The 19510-nt window shown below is 43.3% G+C and overlaps 1 protein-coding gene across 8 annotated transcripts in view; it reads left to right on the top strand.

The window, feature by feature from the left end:
• The window catches only part of AGAP1 (ArfGAP with GTPase domain, ankyrin repeat and PH domain 1), a 327230-nt gene that overhangs the window by 152494 nt on the left and 155226 nt on the right, over window positions 1-19510 (top strand). For all 8 annotated transcript variants that reach the window (XM_061459922.1, XM_061459932.1, XM_061459942.1 and 5 more), the window contains one exon: window positions 3463-3555. In XM_061459922.1, coding sequence (XP_061315906.1) covers window positions 3463-3555 — 93 coding nt within the window. The remainder of the gene's footprint in view (window positions 1-3462; window positions 3556-19510) is intronic.

The raw sequence follows: 19510 nt of genomic DNA on the forward strand, positions 1-19510 counted from the left end.
CCAGAAACTGGCAGCAGAGTTCTACCTCTGGAAATCCAGCCGAGATGCTCCAGCATCCCAGAAAAGCCTTCATCGACTGAGCCTGGTCTGAAGGATGCGTAAAATGCTCAAAGGGCTGTGTGGATGTTGTTGACCTTTGGGAAACAGGGGATGTTTTATATTGGAGTAAATGTAAATTTGGAAAAACGAGTGGAGAAAATACATACCTGTCTCCAGCAAAGGTTTGAGAAGATGATGACCTCAGCTGTATTTACCATAAACAAATAGACTAAAGCTCTGCTTTCTGATAATTAATAGCACAGTGAGAAACAAATTTACTGCAGTGGGAGGATGTTGGTCGTTGTCTTAATGTCTCATAACCAGGGGGAGATTGGGGGGATGCAAGTCCTGTGGAAAAAGAAAATAATAATTTGACTCTTCAGAATTAGTTCTGTCTTTAAGACCTGGGCATATTGAATGCCGTGTAATGCCTTGCCCTGTAATCCACATCCTGTTGTATTTAACAGTGACCCTGCTGTACCCTGGGTTTCATGCTGTATCAGCCAAGTTCTAACCTGGAATGCTTTAATTGAATAAAGAGATGACCAGCATTTTCTGTCTAGCTACTAACAGAGTGTGTCATCAAAATATTTTAGTGTTTAGCTCCGGGTTTCTTGCTGTGCTTCTTTCTTAGCCTGTTACTTACGCCTTTATCACTTCCAGAAGCAAATCTATTTCTGTTTAATTGCAAATTACCCCTTGTGATCTAGCATAGGTAATAGCTTTAGTTTCCTACATGAAGATCTTTTAGTGTTGGAAGAAAATTGGCTTAAGGAGAAAACAGATCTGATTGTTTTTAAATCGATTACAGCTTTGGAGTGGGAATAGGCTCGAGAATTTGCAGCATGTTTATGTTTAAGTGCATTAAACGCCATATCTGATCTTTCTGACTTTGAATATCAATATGTGCTGTAAAGCTATTGATGCAATAGCTGACTTTGTAGTTCGGTGATAAAATAGATTGTATATTAGCAGAAGGGTGAATGTCCTTTGTTTAGTGCAGTGTGGTAACAGGGACAACTAAATAATAGTGTATAGCACAGGGGAGATGTACATGAGGTCCACTTCAGCACAGAACTGATTGTAACTCTGTGAACAATCCAGTGTGGGATGAATGAACTTGTGGTACAGTTAAACACATCTCCTTTCCCATATTCAGTGTTACCTGTGTTACATCAGTGTGAAATATAAGCATGACTTAGAAGTTCAGACAAACTCAATCTCAGTTTCCACTGGTAGAGATCGGTTTCCTCACCTCTGGGGCTCTCAGGACTGGATTCTATATCCTTCTGACACTAAATCTTGTTTCCCAGCCATAAATTGGGTAAGGCTCTATGTTTTCGGTCTATGTATGACTTCTGGTGCAAAGGGGAAATGAGACAAATTACGTTCATGCAGGTGTTTGGATTTTTTTGGGCTTGTTTGCTTGAATGAAGTTTTAAATAAAACTGACATCAGAAGAAGTCCTAGGAAATGTTGTCCAGTATGGTTTACAGTCTATTTTATTATATGCTATTGGATGTAAGGTGCATTGTATGTGCCAAAAGTATAAAAGCATAAAAGATCTCTATTTAAGTGCGCATTTTATCTTTGTAAATAGTGGAACCAGCTAAGATTCTACCCTTGAAAATGTTACGTGTTCTGTGATTGCAGGCAGCTAGAATAGAACCTGCCTAACAGAAGTTGCTACATTTCTTTACTTTTGGCATTTGACGGTGTTTTGCACATAGGTATTTCCCTTCTGTGTGCAATGGCTTCTTCCCAGATGCAGGTACTAGTATGGAATGGAAGATGTGATGATTTAAAACTAAACATGAAGAAGAGTGTGTGAATATTGATTCTGCTTTTCAGAGGCAGGATCCTTCCTTGTAAAAACCCAAATAGTAAAAGAGAAACATTCAGGTTGACAACTTCCCTCCCAAGGATTTGGTGCCTTCAGTGAGTTTCTTTAAGATGTCACTAACGGGCGCTTTGCACCATTGAAGCATTGTTTTGCCTTGTATTATTGGGAAGTGGCACTTTCAGATTCAGAAATGTGGCTTGAAGGGCGAGGAACAATAGTTATCCTGAACAGTGGATTTCACCCCTCCCACTTGTTTTGCTTTCTTTCATTTATTCTTTGTTTAATTCCCCAGCACGTCATTCCATAGCCCCAAACCATAGTAACTACTGATAGGAGCCTGTTCCCGGCGGAGCGGGGAAAGCAGCACGGGATCCCTGCTGGGTAAATGTGTTGCTTAGAATGGTGCTTCTTAAAGTCCTCCTTCATGGGTTTTCTCCCTCCCCTTCCCTCCTCTCGTGCCCAAAGGCAACTGCTTTGGGGATTTTTTCTTCCTTCCACTCCTTCGTATAATATGGAAACGAGTGTTAGTTATTTCCAGTCCTCACTGTTCTCCCGATTTCAGTGTCTTTTAAACCTCTCTTTCTACTGAATATGAAAAGCGGGATCTTGTGTCTCCCTGGTTTTCATTAACTTCCCATTGTGGTACTGGGCACCACAAATGTATTACTTTCATATATCATCTCTGATTTGAAAATCACATGAAAATGTTTTCCCATTTTCAGTATTGCGTGAGTAATGTTCCTATTGAAAAGTAATGGAGTGAAGTTGTCACTTGTCAGTTCAGTTATTAAGGAGGATGACTCTCCGGTCTTTTTGTAATAAAATAAATCTGTCAAAATCATTATGCTCGGGCATTCTTTCACAATATCAGACTGGAATCTGAATCACACCTTAACATTCCCAGCTAACTTTATGGATGAAGTAAGCACCGTGACCTTATTCCTAGGGCAGTTCTAGCGTTAGACGTAGCCAAGATGAGGCAATTCAAGTTTTCAACACTGGTTACATTTTCCTCATGCTGATTTTTCTTCATTGTGTTCAGGTAACTTTTTGTCAGCATCAGTCACTCCCTTTTCTTGCAATTCCAACTTTCTAAGCATCCAAAAGTAGACAAAAATAACAAATCAAAGTCACTAGAATCAAAACCAGCATCGTAAAATCACATTGCTCAGTCATCTATAACATTTCTAAACCCCACATAGATGCAAGTTAAATGTATGCATGTATGTATCACCCTTTTTAATGAGAATGAGAAGCTGGAACCTTCTCTCCTGTTGGAGCTATGATTGGAAACTTCAGAAACACGTCCTCTGATCCGCTGGATCTTCAGGCAGTGAGAATTGCTTGAACCCAAATGCCATTTCAAACTAGCGCGTGGTTGGACATGACAGGCAGGTTTCAGCATTGGGGTTTTAGGAAGGTTGCGTACTTCCGTAGATTCTAACTCATGACCTTTGGGACTGTATTTATGTGTCAAACTACTTCTGGTTTTAATTGCTTAAAGGAAAAAAAAGGGGGGGGGGGGGCTCTCTATAAAGTGCTACATTTAATGGAGCATAAACTTTCTTTTTGCTCTACAGTCTCGGAAAGGGAGTGACCCAGACAAAGAGAAGAAGGTCCTGGAGAGCAGAACAGATAGCATTGGAAGCGGTCGCGCAATCCCAATTAAACAGGTAATGCCGAAATACTTCTTTTTTATTTCCTCTTTATTTTTTTTCCCCCTGCTTTCCATAGTTGGAGACACACCTCGGGTCTTAAACACTCTGATGCCGGCCCGTGCGCCAAGATCTGTTTGATGTGCTCTGGTGATGAATGTGGAAGTCACTCACTTGACATCAATTAGGAGAGGTTCCTATGTGTATTAAAATAGGATCATTAGAATAAGAAGAGGGAAAATGTGACAACAGGCCTAATGAAGTGCAGTCTGCCGGCCTGCATATGGAGCGGGTTTCTAGGCTGTGCTGGCTTCAAAGCGGCCTTTGTAGAGGGGGCTTTGATTGGGCCGTGTGCTGCCAGTCGGCAGGGTAAATCAGATCGCTCTACAAGAGCCCCTTGTGATCGCAGAAATAGCCTGATGTGGCCCTAATTTGCTACTGCAGACGGACATCTGAACACAGTTTCAGGCTGGTTTGTAACAACGAGGCAATTAGTTGTGATAATCAGAGCCGGTGTGTCAGCTGTGCGCTCTTGTTTGTAATTTGCTAATGAAGGAATTGTAACTTTGATTAGGTTCAGTTTCATTTAGACCTTATTATATAAGAGAACGTTTACAGCTGTAATGTGTGGCCTTAATTAAACTTCCTCATTACACAACAGGACTTGAATTCAAGGATTTGTTTTGGTCTGGTTTACTAGCCTGGATGCACTTTCATTAGCCCGGAAACTCAATGCTAAATTGGAGTTGTGAACACTCCTTTGAAAGGCAAAAGCGATGCCAGCATGTGACGTGAAGGATTGGGGTGAATGAGATCATTTTCTTTCTCAAATCAGATTACACTGAAATCACAGGGTTTAAAACACCACGCTAAGCATTTGTAAAGGGTGCTTCACAAATAGCTTATGGAATAGTGTTTGCAAGGGTTTACTTTCATGTGAGTTACTTTGCTGGAGATGGCAAAAGTGCTGAGGCACGGGAGCTTGTTTTCTTCTCATGTGGTTGTTTTCTGTTTCTTTTGGTGGCTTTCTTACCCTTCAGAGGGTCACTTGCCGCTTCAGTCCATGCTCCCATCTTACCATATAGCCCTCGGCCTCCTATTTGGAGGTGGGTTTGTGTGTTTTGGGGTTTTATTTCTTTTGGGGGGTGAGGGAGATACCTGTTTGCAGTGATTTTTCCTTATTAAAGGCAGCTAAAAAGACCTTTAGGGACCATCAGGCAGCAGAAGTGCTGTCATGCCTCTGAATCTCTAGTAGGCAAATTTTAATCAAACACACTGCAATTGAGCAGAGCAGTTTGAAAGCAGAGCAGCTCAGTATTTGGCTCTGCGTTCAGGGGAGGAGATTCCAGGCATTTAAAAAAGGCTACAGTTTTTTTTCCTCCAGCTTTTGTATGGTATGAGATGGGTTAGACCGGCTGGAACTCTTTTGGGTAATGGTAATTAAACAAAAGTGTCTGTGAACACAGCTGAGAATGAAAAACTGAGGATTACACTTGTCAATATTTATTCAAGGCATCCATGCTGTTCTTTTCTGAAATGCTGTTGTATGAAATTAATCTGATTAAACATGCACTTGGTGGAAGAGCATTGTAAGAGAAGCGTTTTAAGTGTGATTGCACTATTCCACGCTGTAATGAAACACCCCTTCCAGTCTCTTGAATGTCTGTATTGAAGAATTCCCCCCGCAACCCCTACTTGGTGGACTTCTTGTTATTATTCCCAATTATGGTGATTGCATTTTGTCATTTACAAGGAATTAGCAGCAAATATTTGAGCAGGTCTGAGGCCAGCAGATACATCCTATTCGTCAAGACTTTGTACGTGCTAGAAGGGGGGGGGTGCGTGGTACACAGTGCTGGAGCATGGCTGCTCTCAGTGGTGTTTCACATGGTGCTTGTACGTCAAGAGAAAGTATTTTGGAGTTCACAGGTTTTCTGCTTTGTGGATAGTCTTCAGGGAGACCTTGGAGCACCCTCCCAGTGCCTAAAGGTGCTGCAAGAAACCGGGAGAGGGGCTTTGGACAAGGGCCTGCAGGGACAGAACAAGGGGAATGGCTTTAACCTGCCAGAGGGGAGATTGGGATGCGCTCTTTTATGCAGTAACTGTGAAAAGGAACTTTTTTGACCTAAAAATTGTAGGATGTCATGTTGCTGTCCTTCTTCCAGTGAGAAGCTCCTTCTGTCCTGAGATGTCTCTGTGACAGATGGCCAGGTAATCACAGAATTGTCAGGTTGGGAAAGACCTTTAAGATACCAAGTCCAATTGTAAACCTACACTTGCCCAGTCCACCACTAAACTGTCCCCATAAGTGCACATCTACACCTCTTTTAAATACATCCAGGGACGGTGACTCCACCACTGCCCTGGGCACCCTGTGCCAGCGCCTCAGCACCCTCACAGGGAAGAACTTCTGCCTTATCTCCAACCTGAACTTCCCCTGTTTCAGTTTGAACCTATCACCCCTTGTCCTATCACTGCACCCCCTGATGAAGAGTCCCTCTCCAGCATCATGATACCATTAAATGATAATTTCTTTTGATCTTTCTGTCAGCACGTTTTCCAGTCTTTGTTCTCCTGTTAGCCTGGAAGTCACTTCACTGCCCTGCCCCGTGCTACCGGAGTACTCGCTCTTCTATTATGTCTTTGGGACATCTTCATAAGCATGGAGCGATGAGGCCTGTTTACTCTCTGCTGTGTCAGTGCATTGTTTTATTCTCTGTGGATTCTCCCTCTATGTGCTTGCCAGCAATACTTCATAAGGGCTGCTGGCAAGGGAGTGCTTCTGGTGCAAGGCAGAAGTCCAAGCTCACACTTGTAGATAAGTGCTTCAGTTGTGTTGGTTGAGCTTCTGAGCAGATTTACACTGCCTCGTCTCACCTCCCCTGAGAAAAACCCCAAACAAACTGTAAGTGATGGTTGAAGCTCAAATACAGTGGATTTTGTGTTCTAAGCTGAAAATCGTGTCATTACGAAACAGCAAATAGCAACCCAAACCACTCTGTGATGCTGTGAAATAGGGAAAACTGTGAAATGGCGTATTTCCTTCCAAGGACACACCTTGCTCCTTCAGAGCTATATCCATAATGCAAAGCAATCTGGTCAAAGAGTTAATGTTCTTATTCTTTCTGTCTTTTTGAAATGATAAAAATCACTTTTCACTGCAGTGCTAAATAGGTTTTATTGGGCTAAGCCATATAAAACTGTTCTGACAAAACTTGCTCCCAGTAGAAACCCAAAATGTAGGCAGGGAAAATCAGGAATGTTTTCAAAATTCAACTGTTAACTTCTGCCAAAATACTGTTGAGTGGAATTTTGGGAAGGGCAGTTATCCAGGGAGGTACAAACACCTGCGTGCACAGTGGGATCAGCACACCTTAAATCACAGAACCCCAGCTTGGTTTGTGTTGGAAGGGACCTTAAAGCTCATCCAGTTCCAACCCCTGCCACAAGAAGGAACACCTTCCACTAGAGCAGGTTGCTAGTGTGCCAGTGCCAATGAAGTATTCCATCTCTCCTTATTTTTAAGAGACCACCATGCTAGGTGGGCTGTGTGACATCTTTGTGCATGGCTGGGGTAGTCTGGCAATGGAGCTGGGGGTTGCTTTACCAAGGAGCAGCACTCACCTTCACGCTTATGCGTAACCCCCTACAGCCATTGCTTCGGTTCAGCCTTATTTTCAGCTCTGAACTCTGACACTGCAGAAATCACAGAATCACAGTATGGTTTGTGTTGGAAAGGACCTTCAAGCTCATCCAGTTCCAACCCCTGCCACAGGCAGGGACACCTTCCACTAGAGCAGGGTGCTCCAAGCCCCTGTGTCCAACCTGGCCTCGAGCACTGCCAGGGATGGGGCAGCCACAGCTTCTCTGGGCACCCTGTGCCAGTGCCTCAGCACCCTCACAGGGAACAGCTTCTTTCTAAGAGTTCATCTCCGTCCCCCCCTCTGTCAGGTTAAAGCCATTCCCCTTTGCCCTGTACCTATAGGCACTTGTCCAAAGCCCCTCTCCAGGTTTCTTGTAGGCTGACAGTGCTTTTAGCATCCTCTGAGGTCTACAAATGCCATAATCAAAGAAAAAGAAATCTCACTTGCTATTTAAATACCTTCTCCTGATCAAATAAAGACAGAAAATGTCTGGAGCAGTGTTAGCCCAATGTTAAAATCAACAGAAAGTTCTGTATGTCTGAGAAAGAGGTGCTTAAACTGAAACTCCTGAAGCTGTCTCCTTTAGCATTGCTAATACCACTTAAAGCCAACTTTGGATGAGTGGCTCACTCTGTTTGGAGTATCCTCTGTTCAAAACCACTTCCCCTGACCAGGAAGACTTGCTCCCGATAGCCTGAGTGTGCATTTTGCAGCATGGATTAGGCTGTAGGGTTTAGGGTGACGTGGTTTCACAGTTGAGGCCAGGGGTTGTAGCAGTTGGGGAAGATGACTTTGCTTGCTGCACTCTTGCCAAAGCTGTATCAGTAGGGCATATTCAAATGAAGAAAAGCACAACAAGAAAAATAAAAGCAAGAAGCTCGGCTCAGCGGTGAGGGGGCTTGTCATGTATTAATTTTTCATTGCTGTGGAGAATTGTACATACATAATCACTTGATTGCAGTGGGAGTTAGTGAGCTCCTATGGTGTCATTTGCATAAATCTTGTTAAGTCAATGGCAGTTAATGAAGTACAAATGAGCCTGGAGAAGGTGACATGCAAATCGTGGGTGGCAGATGGGAGGTCTGGGGTTGGGGTGGCAGCTGTGTGCTCTTTCTTTTATTATTTATTTTCTTCTCCTCTCCTCTCCCCATCCTCCCCCCATTAGAGTGTAAATAAATACGTAAGAGCCGGCCTTGACTTTCAGCTTTCAGACCCTCTTCTATTTGCCATTTGCACTCCATCACAGATGCTCATATGATGATATAGCCCAACTCTCTAACCTTGACTCTTCCTTTACCAATAACTGGTCAAAATACATTGTGTCAGGTTGCCTCTGCCCTCCTTGGCTTACCCCGAGAGGTGCTGCACCTCTTGAGGCCCCAAATTCCTGCATCCTTTAGGAACAGCAAACTGGATTGAAGAGAAACGTTCTGGTTAATGTTACGCTGATGGCTTAGTGAAAAACTTGGCATCCATGACTTGCAAAGGTGAACTTCAAAATCCATCGCCTTTCTCCGTGTGCAAAGGGTTGTGTTAATGGAGAAAATGGAATGTCTTACTTAGGCTTTACTTAACTTTTTGTGTTCCAAGCCAACTACCGTATTGTCAATTTTCCATCCTTTCCCAAGTGCTCCAGCCTTAGAAGAATAACTGAAGCAATTTGTCCAAAATTCAGGGGAAAATCTTTTTTTAGGCTCTTTTGAAGATGTCCTTCAGAAAGGCAGAATCCAAACTTTTTATTTCATTAAGGTTTTTTGCTAGTGAACTCTTTATACATTGACTGTGCACTGCTCTGTGGAAGGAATCTCTGGGAAACTGGGAATTGCTTTATTTCTCACTGTTTTTTTTCCCAACCTACTCTCCCCTGCATGCTCTGAGATTGCCAATAGCTGCATGGCCCTGAAACCAGAAAGGATTTCAGTGTAGTTTATATCAAACTTTGCTTTTATTAGACTTGGTCTTAGCAGTCACTCCTGGTATATTTGTCTGGGAGAGGCTTTGCTAGAAAACTCAAGCAGCAGCCGCTTGCAGCCTGAGCAGTGGCAGTCTGTGCTGTGCTGCTGTGGAGGGCGAGGAGAAGAGCTGTGAGGTGAGGCAGGATCTTCTGGTACTGACCGTTTCCCTTCCTTCTGTCAGAACATACAAGTTTAGACTGTTCATTTGCACTTCTTCCCTTAGTTCTGATCACTACATTTCCAGAGCTCATAGACTCATGGGATCCTAGAACGGTTTGAGTTGAATGGGACCTTAAAGATCATCTACCACAGGCAGGGACACCTTCCACTAGAGCATGTTGCTCCAAGCCCCTGTGTCCAACCTGGCCTTGAACACTGCCAGGGATGGGGCAGCCACAGCTTCTCTGGGCACCCTGTGCCAGCGCCTCAGCACCCTCATACTGAAGGATTTATTCCTAACATCTAATCTAAATCTTCCCTTTGTCAGCTTAAATCCTTTCCCCTTGTCGTGTCACTACATGCCCTTGTAAAAAGTCCCTCTCCAAGTTGTCTTGTTGCAAACTTTTAGCCTAAATAGTTGGGACTGTAACTATCAGTCTTCATTGATCCATTTCCAAAAGAGGGGTTTTAAAGCTTAAGGTGGATTTTAATGGGCTTTGCTCCATTATCTGTCTGACCTGTGTGCCTAGTGCTCTGTGCCGCTCAGCTTCCTTCTCTTCAGTTCTTTACCTGTGCAGGTCAGTCCTGCCTCTGCTTGACCAGTGCTGTTTTCCTTCCTAACCTTCTTGTGTTTTGTTAATCCTTAACTCCAGCTGGGTGTTTGTGTGCAGTGCTGGTTACACATTTCTTTGTGGAATGACACACAATGCTAGGTTATCTTGGTCCTTCCCGTTGAACCAGAAGGAACATCCTACCCGAAATGTATTTTCCCCTAAGATACCCAGGGCTGTCTGTACAGCTGTTAGAGCGCTACAGCAAGTATGGCACTGTCTTGGAAATGGGTTTTGAGAAGTGATTGTCTGCCACGTTTAGTCAGTCAAAGTGCTGTCCTCAGTCATCCTCACTAGCAGAAGAGCCCTGGAATGCTTCAGGCAAGTGTCAGAGCTGAGACCCACCATCATCATAAACAACACATGCTTTTTGCAGCAGGTTTCCTGAATATAAATGTTTGAGTCTACAAAAAGAGAACAAATAGGCAACCATCGTAGCATCTATTGTTGCTTAATTCATCTGAATTGACTGGGTGAAAACGGATGGTACAGGAAGAGCAGGACGGACACACGGTGCTACAACTCGTACATTAGTAGGCTCTGTGACCCATTGCTGAGGGCTTATCCTATGGCTTCTGGGCAGAGGTTGCCCAGAGCAGTTGTGGCTGCCGTGTCCCTGGCAGTGTTCAGGGCCAGGTTAGATGGGGCTTGGAATAACCTGCTCTAGTGCAAGGTGCCTGGGGAAGGTTTACTGACAAAGAGGCCCAAAGCACTGTGGTGCTGCTTCTGCTCTATCTTCCACACCAAAGCATTCACCAGAATGCTTCTACTTTGGTCATGTGGGCTTCAAGATAGTTGTTTGCAAGCCAGTGTTGGTGTCTCCAGAGAGTGGCTTTCCAAAACTGAGGAATGATGTGATTTACAGGAACGGGCAGATGACATAGCTTTTATTTATCTCTATCTAGTGTAAGGTGTAATTTCCGCTGTCACACTTCTGCCTAATCACAGTAATCAGTATCCAGATCTGCTTGTACAAACACAAGGGTAGGGTTTTTAGCCAAATACTCTTAGTGCTGAAATCTTCTGTGTAATTCCTCTGCAAGTGTTTACAGTCAGAACATACATATTTTGCTGTGGTTTTAATTAGCTGATTACTAGTTATAAAATGTTTTGTACTCACTGTGCTTCTGTAAATTGTTAACTGGTAGCTACCAGTATAATTAAATATTCCAGAGCACTTGGCTGTGGTTGCACTGAACTGTGAAGAAATAATGTTATATAGCCAATCAAAAAGAGATACTTGTAAACTCATTTGAAGCGTCAGAGTGTGTTAGGACTATCATGGTGATGCTTATTGCAGGAGAAATTAAAGATGCAGTTTTGTGCTAAGAGGCAATACAGAAATTAGTTCCTGAATTAGTTGTTAATTGATTTGGTAATTCCCTGGGGTCTGCATGCTCTTTTTTCCTGTTTCGTTGTTGCATTCAGTTAACAGTGACTATTCCCAGTGCACTTGAAATATTTTTTCCAATTAGATCAAATGTGCCCTTACATCAGAGGAATGGCAATAGCTCCATGTGCCTGCCTGGAATAATGTTTCATTTGACTGTGGAAGTTGGTTTTGTGTGGTTTTTCTGTGATTATATTCAGATGCCATCCCAAGAAAAGCAGTAGTCTTTAAGTATTTGGAATAAAACGGCATTAAAAAGTTCCTGGATTTAATTGGCTTTTTGCAGTTTCAGGAAGCTTACTTGAATTTATACCTCTCTGAGCAGCCTTCCAGTGACTGAAGGGGCTACAGGAAACCTGGAGAGGGGCTTTGGACAAGGGCCTGTAGGGACGGGACAAGGGGAATGGCTTTAACCTGCCAGAATAGGGGAGACTGAGATGAGCTCTTAGGCAGAAGCTCTTCCCTGTGAGAGGGCTGAGGTGTTGGCACAGGGTGCCCAGAGAAGCTGGAGGACTGGAGCCTGCAGGAAGCAAACCAAGCAGCCTCTCCTGTGAAGCTTTGAAGAACTTAATACACTTGGAGTGTTCCCACGCTGTTCTATGTGCTGGAGTGTTGCAAATCCTGGAGACCACATTGAAATCAAGTACAGAACATATTGAAGAAGTGTCAGAATACTTTGGGGTACAGGAGGCAATGATCAAGAGCAATGTAGGGATAAAAGAGAACATCAATAAAGAGAAAGCCATAATATGATTTTAACAAATTTATTATACTTTTCCAGTGCTGAGATGATGTAATACATCAAGGTGGCATCTCAGTGCGACATGCAGAGATTGACAGCAATGAGGTCACAAAGGTATCTTCACTGTTACACTTAGCCTAAGAACTGGCCCCTGGCCAAAAGCCTTTAACTCAAGGTGCTTGTGTCTAGATACATCTTTAATAGTTGCATCTAGCAGATGCTTACAAGAGGCTATATTTCTATTTGAGCCATCTACATCTGCCCAGATAATTAAAAAAAAAACAAAAAACCTGTGGCATCACTCAGTGTCTTATCGAGGAAATCATTTTATAATGAGAGTGGAAATTACAGAGTCTGAGACTGGTATGGGTTGGAAGGGACCTTCAAGCTCCTCCAGTTCCAACCCCTGCCACAGGCAGGGACACCTTCCACTAGAGCAGGTTGCTCCAAGCCCCTGTGTCCAACCTGGCCTTGAACACTGCCAGGGATGGGGCAGCCACAGCTTCTCTGAGCACCCTGTGCCAGCGCCTCGGCACCCTCACAGGGAAGAACTTCTGCTGAAGAGCTCATCTCAGTCTCCCTTCTTCCTGCTTAAAACCATTCACCCTTGTCCTATCAATATCTAGATATTTATATCAATATATCAAAATAATTGACCTTTAGTTATTTTTAATGGATCAGATCTGCTGATGCCTTAGTATTTGTGGCATCTTGTTGAGCAATAGTCGTTATAAAGAAGGTTACCACAAACTCCTCTTGAGCAAGACGTGCTTTCCAAGCTGTTTGTAGTCTTTCCTGCTTTCAGTTCATGGGTATTGGTGCAAGACAAACATTTCCCTTATTTCAAGGAGCTGCTGTGATATGGATGTGAGTCTTTGTGCATCTGGGCTAACTTGGGAGACTGGAGCTCTTCCTCTGAGGGCATGGGAAATTAGGCTGGAGAAGTGACATAAGAAGATTAAGTAGAAAGCTTATGACAGTTAGCAAGTGAGACTGCCTGCTAGACTTGGGTTGACACGATGATTATTAATATGTAGTAAAGATGTTTTGGGGATTCCACCATATTTGTATGGTTGCCAGCAAAGCGGTGACAGTTGCATTGCAGTTAATAAATTCATTTAGATTTATAAGCATTGTTTACAGAACCTGTTCGCCTGCTGAAACTCTAACAGCATCTGTTCCTTCTTACTAATTAACTGCTAATTACGAATGAGCTTTGTGTGTTTGTCAGTATAACTGGCTCATGCATTTTGTAAGGAACATTAACAAATTGATTTACATAGTGGTAAAGCAATCAAAAGAGTAAACTGAACAGCACGCACTGAAAGCCCTTTAGCTGATCTTTTTGAATGAGGCAAACTTGGGGCATTTGAAATATTTTCGTCAGTCTTTTGCTGCCTTTTAATTGTCTGGTAATTTCATGTGGAGCTGAAACAGGGTTTGACTGGTATTTGATTTGATACTGTTGGTCCAATATCATAGAATCATGGAACGGTTTGGGTTGGAAGGGGCCTCAAACCTCATCCAGTTCCAACCCCTGCCGTGGGCAGGGACACCTTCCACTAGAGCAGGTTGCTCCAAGCCCATGTCCAGTGTGGCCTTGAACACTGCCAGGGATGGGGCAGCCACAGCTTCTCTGGGCACCCTGTGCCAGCGCCTCAGCACCCTCACGGGGAAGAGCTTCTGCCTTATCCCCAGCCTGAACTTCCCCTGTTTCAGTTTGAACCCATCACCCCTTGTCCTGTTGCTACAGTCCCTGATAAAGAGTCCTTCCCCAGCATTCTTGGAGGCCCTTTTGTTTTGGGGTGGGGGTTCTTTAGTTTGTTTGTATTTAAGAGAAGCATTGGCACTGTTAGGATTTACCGCATGAGCAAGCATTTATCCAGAGTGTAAGTCGCAATGGCACATTAAAGAGAGCAAATGGGATGAAGAAGGGATATTGCTTGGAGGAGGGAGCAGGGGGTCTTTGAAATGTAGGTACTCTGCCTATAAACTGCTTTGTTATCGGTAATCGGAAGACCTCCTATGGCAGTCCTTGCACCTTTGTTCAAGTGGTGTCTTCTCTCATCCTGCTTCAGTTCTCCAGAACCCTTCCTGTCTGCAGTAATTATCAACACATCTTTAGAGCAGTCTCAGCAGCCAGGCCAGATGTTGGCACTTCAGTTTTTTGATTTTAAAGGGCATAATTCAGTAGTGCAATTGCTAACACAAAAATCAAATCAAAATCTTGAGGGTTCTCTTGCATGAGTCAGAAGAAAGTTAAAAATGACATAACTGGATGTTGTGTTTATTCCAAAGGATCCTTCACATTACAGTCATTTGGAGATGAATGATATGCTTAGTTGACATGGGTATATTTCACTTACAGCTGTCCTAGAGCTGTAAAGCTTGAAAGAAGCTTATACGTAGGATTAGGAGGAAGACACAAGTAATGCCAACACCCAGCTGCAGTAGCTTAATGTAACAGTGAGGAATACAGAGTGGTTTATATAGGCTGAAAGTTGCCAGAAAAACTCAATTGTTTTTGTAGAATTTCAAAATACATTTATGAAACAAACACAAGAGATGTAAAATCCTTAGATGTTAGTGCAGCATTTTGACTCTGCCTCACTGCATCTTAATTGAGAGTTTATCCAAATGTGTTTTGGCTAAAACCAAGATGTGGATTGAAAGCGCTTTGTAAGATTGGAAACAAAACCTAAAGCCAGACTATGGCCTGAGCTAGCTGGAAGGGAGGGCCCAGCTTTGTTCAGATCTAGGGCTGGTGCCATTCACCAAGGCCATTAACAGCAGTGTTGGAAGCGCAAGTAAACATGTAGCCATCCCATTAGTCCTCTCTAGGCTAAAGCTGAAATGCCAGCAGGGAGAGGCACATCAGAAAAGGGACAAGGACTGGAGTTGGTGACTGAACAAAATGAGATTTAATTTGTAAATCTTGATAATCTTTAAGGTTCCTTCCAACTCAAACCATTCTAGGATTCTACAGGCATTGGAACAGGCTGCCCAGGGCAGGGCTGGAGTCACCATCCCTGCAAGTGTTCACACACCGTGGAGATGAGGCCTCAGTGCCATGGGTTAGTGGTGGCCTTGGCAGTACTGGGCAGTGGGTGGACCGGATGAGCTTAAAGGTCTTTTCCAACCTGGTTGAGTCTGTGATTCTGTGCTTCGCTGGAAGATGCACACAAGCTCATTGAAGACACACACTGATTAGGCAAAGGGCTCAAGGCAGAAAATCCCACCTCTGTGGCTCTACAGCCAGATCATTCTCTGGCTAAAGGTGTTTTTCTCTGGCCAGCACAGTAATCAGGGCATGTTGTCAATAGTGATGTAAGCTCCCGTATCAGATCACTGCTTATGAGATTAGGAGGCTAATTACAGAGGGTTTAGCTAGGACAGAGCAGTTGTAATTATGCATTGAAATCTATAGTGTGTTTGCCAGGAAAAAGAAATGTTGCTGCTATGCTGTGAGATGTATGTACATGGATGTGTGGTGATAAGGAAGGGATGATTTCAGGCTTGATACTAAGAGAAGGCTGCTGGATTTTGGGGATTATCCGACTGGATGACATCTTCCTTATGGAAACAATATAAGCTTAGTGACTTGGATTTTCTTTTTAAAAGGGGTGGAAACTGTGAAGCAGTGAGATTCTGTAGGGAAGTCTGAGCACTGAGCACATTTCTTTCCCCTTTAATAACTAATATGATTCTTTGTCACAAGAAAAATACTAAGACATACCATTTACCAAAGGGTTTATAGTACAGTATATCACCCTATTATGAATGACAGTATTTAAATGGTTGGGTAGAGAACTGGAGAACTGCTACAAATCAAGTAGCTAGATTAACATCTAATGTTCTCTTCTCACATGAATGGGGGGGGGGGGCATTAAGACATATTCATGTGCAGGAGGTATTGGAAAGAAAAATCAATTAAAATAGCAAAGAAAATGGTTGAATTATTTAGAAATTGTACTGTCTGAAAGCGGGCAATCCATTGGAATGGAAGAGAATAGGGGCTGTTTAAACATGGGTACCATCACTTTGGGAATCGGATGTTTCATGGCCAAATTAAAAACAACCTGGAGCACCCTGCTCTTGTGGAAGGTGTCCCTGCCCATGGCGGGGATAGAACTGGATGAGCTTTAAGGTCCCTTCCATCACAAACCATTTTCTGATCACGATTCTATGATTGTTAAAATCCATGTGTATGTTTTGGGGTTTGTGTGATCGAGGTCTTCTGAAGTCCATCCATCACAGAATCATAGAATAATTAGGGTTGGAAAGGACCTTAAGATCATCCAGTTCCAACCCCCCTGCTGTGGGCAGGGACACCTCCCGCTAAACCATATCACCCAAGGCTTCGTCCAGCCTGGTCTTGAACACTGCCAGGGATGGAGCATTCACAACCTCCCTGGGCAACCCATTCCAGTGCCTCACCACCCTAACAGGAAAGAATTTCCTCCTTATATCCAACCTAAACTTCCCCTTTCCAGTGCTGTGTCTGGTGGATGAGCTGCACAGACCCTTTCTGCATCCATCCCTTGCTGAAGTGTGCTCAACATTTTGCAAATTGACGTGTCAGTTTTGTTTAAGCTAATGGCAAAGCAAAGAACTTCTTCAGAGCACTTCCTGAATCAGTCCTTTGTACAGCAAATGTTGCTGTCAGTTTGTAATTCATGGCAATACTGTGTTTGTCACTGAGAAATAATATGTGCGTGATCGTTGCTAGTGCTTCAATCTTGCAACACAGTGGTATCTGTAATCCTGATACAGATTAAGTTGTGCTTAATTCATGCTAAATGACACTTATTAAGGGTGGTGAGATATAGGGAAGCAGGAGGGTTTTCACCTGCATATGGAGCACGAAGAGTGCAAGATCCCTGCTTCCTGGGGGAGAAGCTCCCCTTCTGGGAGGGGGCAGACAAAAGCAAGGGGCTTCAAAGGTAAGAGAACGGGGGGAAAAATATCAGCATGATGCGTAACAGAATTTGAGGGAGAGAACTCAAATGTAAAAGTAAGAAGCCAAGTCTGTATTAAACAAGTAAGAGGAAGGAGGGCAAAGATGAACAAAGGAGGAGATGGAAGCAAGAATAAAAAACAGGTGACATCTCCAATAACAGTAAAAATCATGAGCATCTTTCAGAAGGTGCCACACCAGTCCCTAGAGATGCCTCGTTCTTAAGGTACTGATGTCTTTAAGCATGAAGCCTGGTGATCGATTGGTAGCTTGAAGCAGTGCATCAGTGCCTCTGGTTCTCTGCTGCTTCGGCATCTTGTCAATGCCTCCCAGCTGTTTTCAATTGAACAGTCTGAAGAGCTTTCAGTCTACAGGTTTCAATAGCATGCTCTGCAGTTGATGCATGCATGCTGTCAGCGTGCTGATTTTTCCACTGATGAAGTCTGAAAGCAAGCTCCCAATGTTGGTCCAGAACAGTTCTGCTGGTGTTAAAATAATCACCTAAAATGCATATGATGGGAATTTGAAATTCTGGCGGCTAAACCAAAAGGCTCTCTGCCTAGGGTGTGGAACACCTGCAGTGGGCTAGGGCTGATTTCCAGGGCAAGACTAGTAAGATCGATCCAGTGTGTTAGTATTTCATGAAGGGCTTCGGTGAGTTCAATTGTACTTCAGAGAGCAATGCATCTTTCCTGTGTCCTATGTATGTGTGCTTGGAGATTCTATCTGCAAGCGAAATCTTATTTCTGAATTGATGGCAGATGCAGTGATTGTCATTTCTAAACTCAGCTTTGGTTTCAGTTTTATTCTGCTGCAGGAATGCTTTATGCATAGGTCATTTTTTTCTCTGGACTTTCTGGATGGTGCTGGTGTCCTGGTCCCATAGAGCATACAAGAGTATGGTTTTGGCAGTGAAGGCACAGAAGTTTTACTCTTCTGTATCACTACAGCTTTTGGGTGCCTGATATGCTTTCCTTGGTTGTTGCTCTCATAGAAGATCCTGCAGTTACTTTCACAGTCTTGAATGATTTAGTGCCACATGTATTTGTATGCTTCCTTTTACAGAAGGAGTAACAGCGATTGTATCATTTTATTAGAAAAAAAGATCTATTTTAAGTAGAAATTCTTGGGGTTTCTGAGAATGCATCATCAGTGGGTGATTTCCTCTCTGAGATTTGTTGATCTCCCCTCCCATAAACCTCTACCCAGCATCTTCAGTTTTCCCATAAGCAATGTTCCCTAAACCTGCTGTCACTCTGGTCTGAAACTGTTCAAAAAAAGAAGAAAAAGGCACAAATTACCTTTTTTTTTTTTTTGTCACCTTCCCTTGTTTGAGGGGTAGGAAGGGACATGTGCTATGGCTGGTGAAATGACACGCTAGGGCTATGTCAGCAGGCAGACTCCTGGTCCTCTTAGCAGAATAGACCAACCTCCAACTACGCAAACCACTTGGAGAGACCACAATTTACATATTTTAGCAATGATACAGCTAGTACTTACCTGACTTACTCCTACTAGCTTATGGCAGTGTTGGCTTTCTACCACTGCTGCACAATGAATCCATCTTTTCCCCGGGTATATAGGTTTGAGGCTCCTTGAGTTGGTTCCCTTTCAGCTGAAAGGTATCCCGGTGATGGTGATGTTCACCAGAGCTCTAAGTAAAAATGACTTTGTTCTCTGCTATGTTAAATTGGCTGGTTAATTCTGGTGTTATTTACCCTGTAATTCATTAGTTTTACTCTACCATTGGCAGCTGACAGGCTGTAATTTCATGCCTTGCAATAAAAGATGTCTCATAATCTGCTTCATTTAGCAGCAAGAGAATTTAATGAAATTAACTGCAGTCCTAATTACGCCAGTGAATACTAAAGACTGCTATCAAGTTTCCTCAGAAAAGGACAAGGTCCACCTCATGAAGGATTTAGAATATAATTTCCTGGGAAAAGTTGCAAATGCCTCCTTCTATTGGCCAACAAGGGCCAATTATAAGTGTTGATAGGACTTTAAAGAACTAGTTTGTTCTGAGGACGTCACGCAAGGAATAATAATTTTGTATTTTTTGAGCAAGTTTTTAGAGGTTCCTCTCCTTAGAATAGCTGATGGATGAGAATTTAGTCTTTTGCTTCTGTTTCAGAGGATTTTCCCACTTCCTTTGTGGTGCCTTATGCTGGATGCTAGCAACTAAGGAGACAGCTTGGATGCTACACGCATTAGATGTGGAGTGAGGATAGTGGGTTTGGAGATCTCCATCCCAGAGGCCATCAGGCAGTTTGTTCTCCTGTGCTGTAAGTCACTGGAGGCTCGTAGCTCAACCACACAAACACCACAATTGCAAAGAACCACCAGAACTTGCAAAGAAACATGATGAAAGAGTGCTGACATGGCACAAAGGGAAAAGAGGGATTGACACTGAGGAGCATTCTTAGGGCTGCGGAAACTCTGAGGCGGTCCTTTGCAATGTTCTTCTGCATGCTTTTTTTGGTGCATATTCATGACTTTGTATTGAAAAGGTCTT

The sequence above is a fragment of the Pezoporus flaviventris genome, unplaced genomic scaffold (assembly GCF_033815535.1).
Source record: "Pezoporus flaviventris isolate CSIRO_AGI_PZ_B2104156 unplaced genomic scaffold, CSIRO_AGI_Pfla_v1 ptg000001l, whole genome shotgun sequence".
Lineage (NCBI taxonomy): Eukaryota > Metazoa > Chordata > Aves > Psittaciformes > Psittacidae > Pezoporus > Pezoporus flaviventris.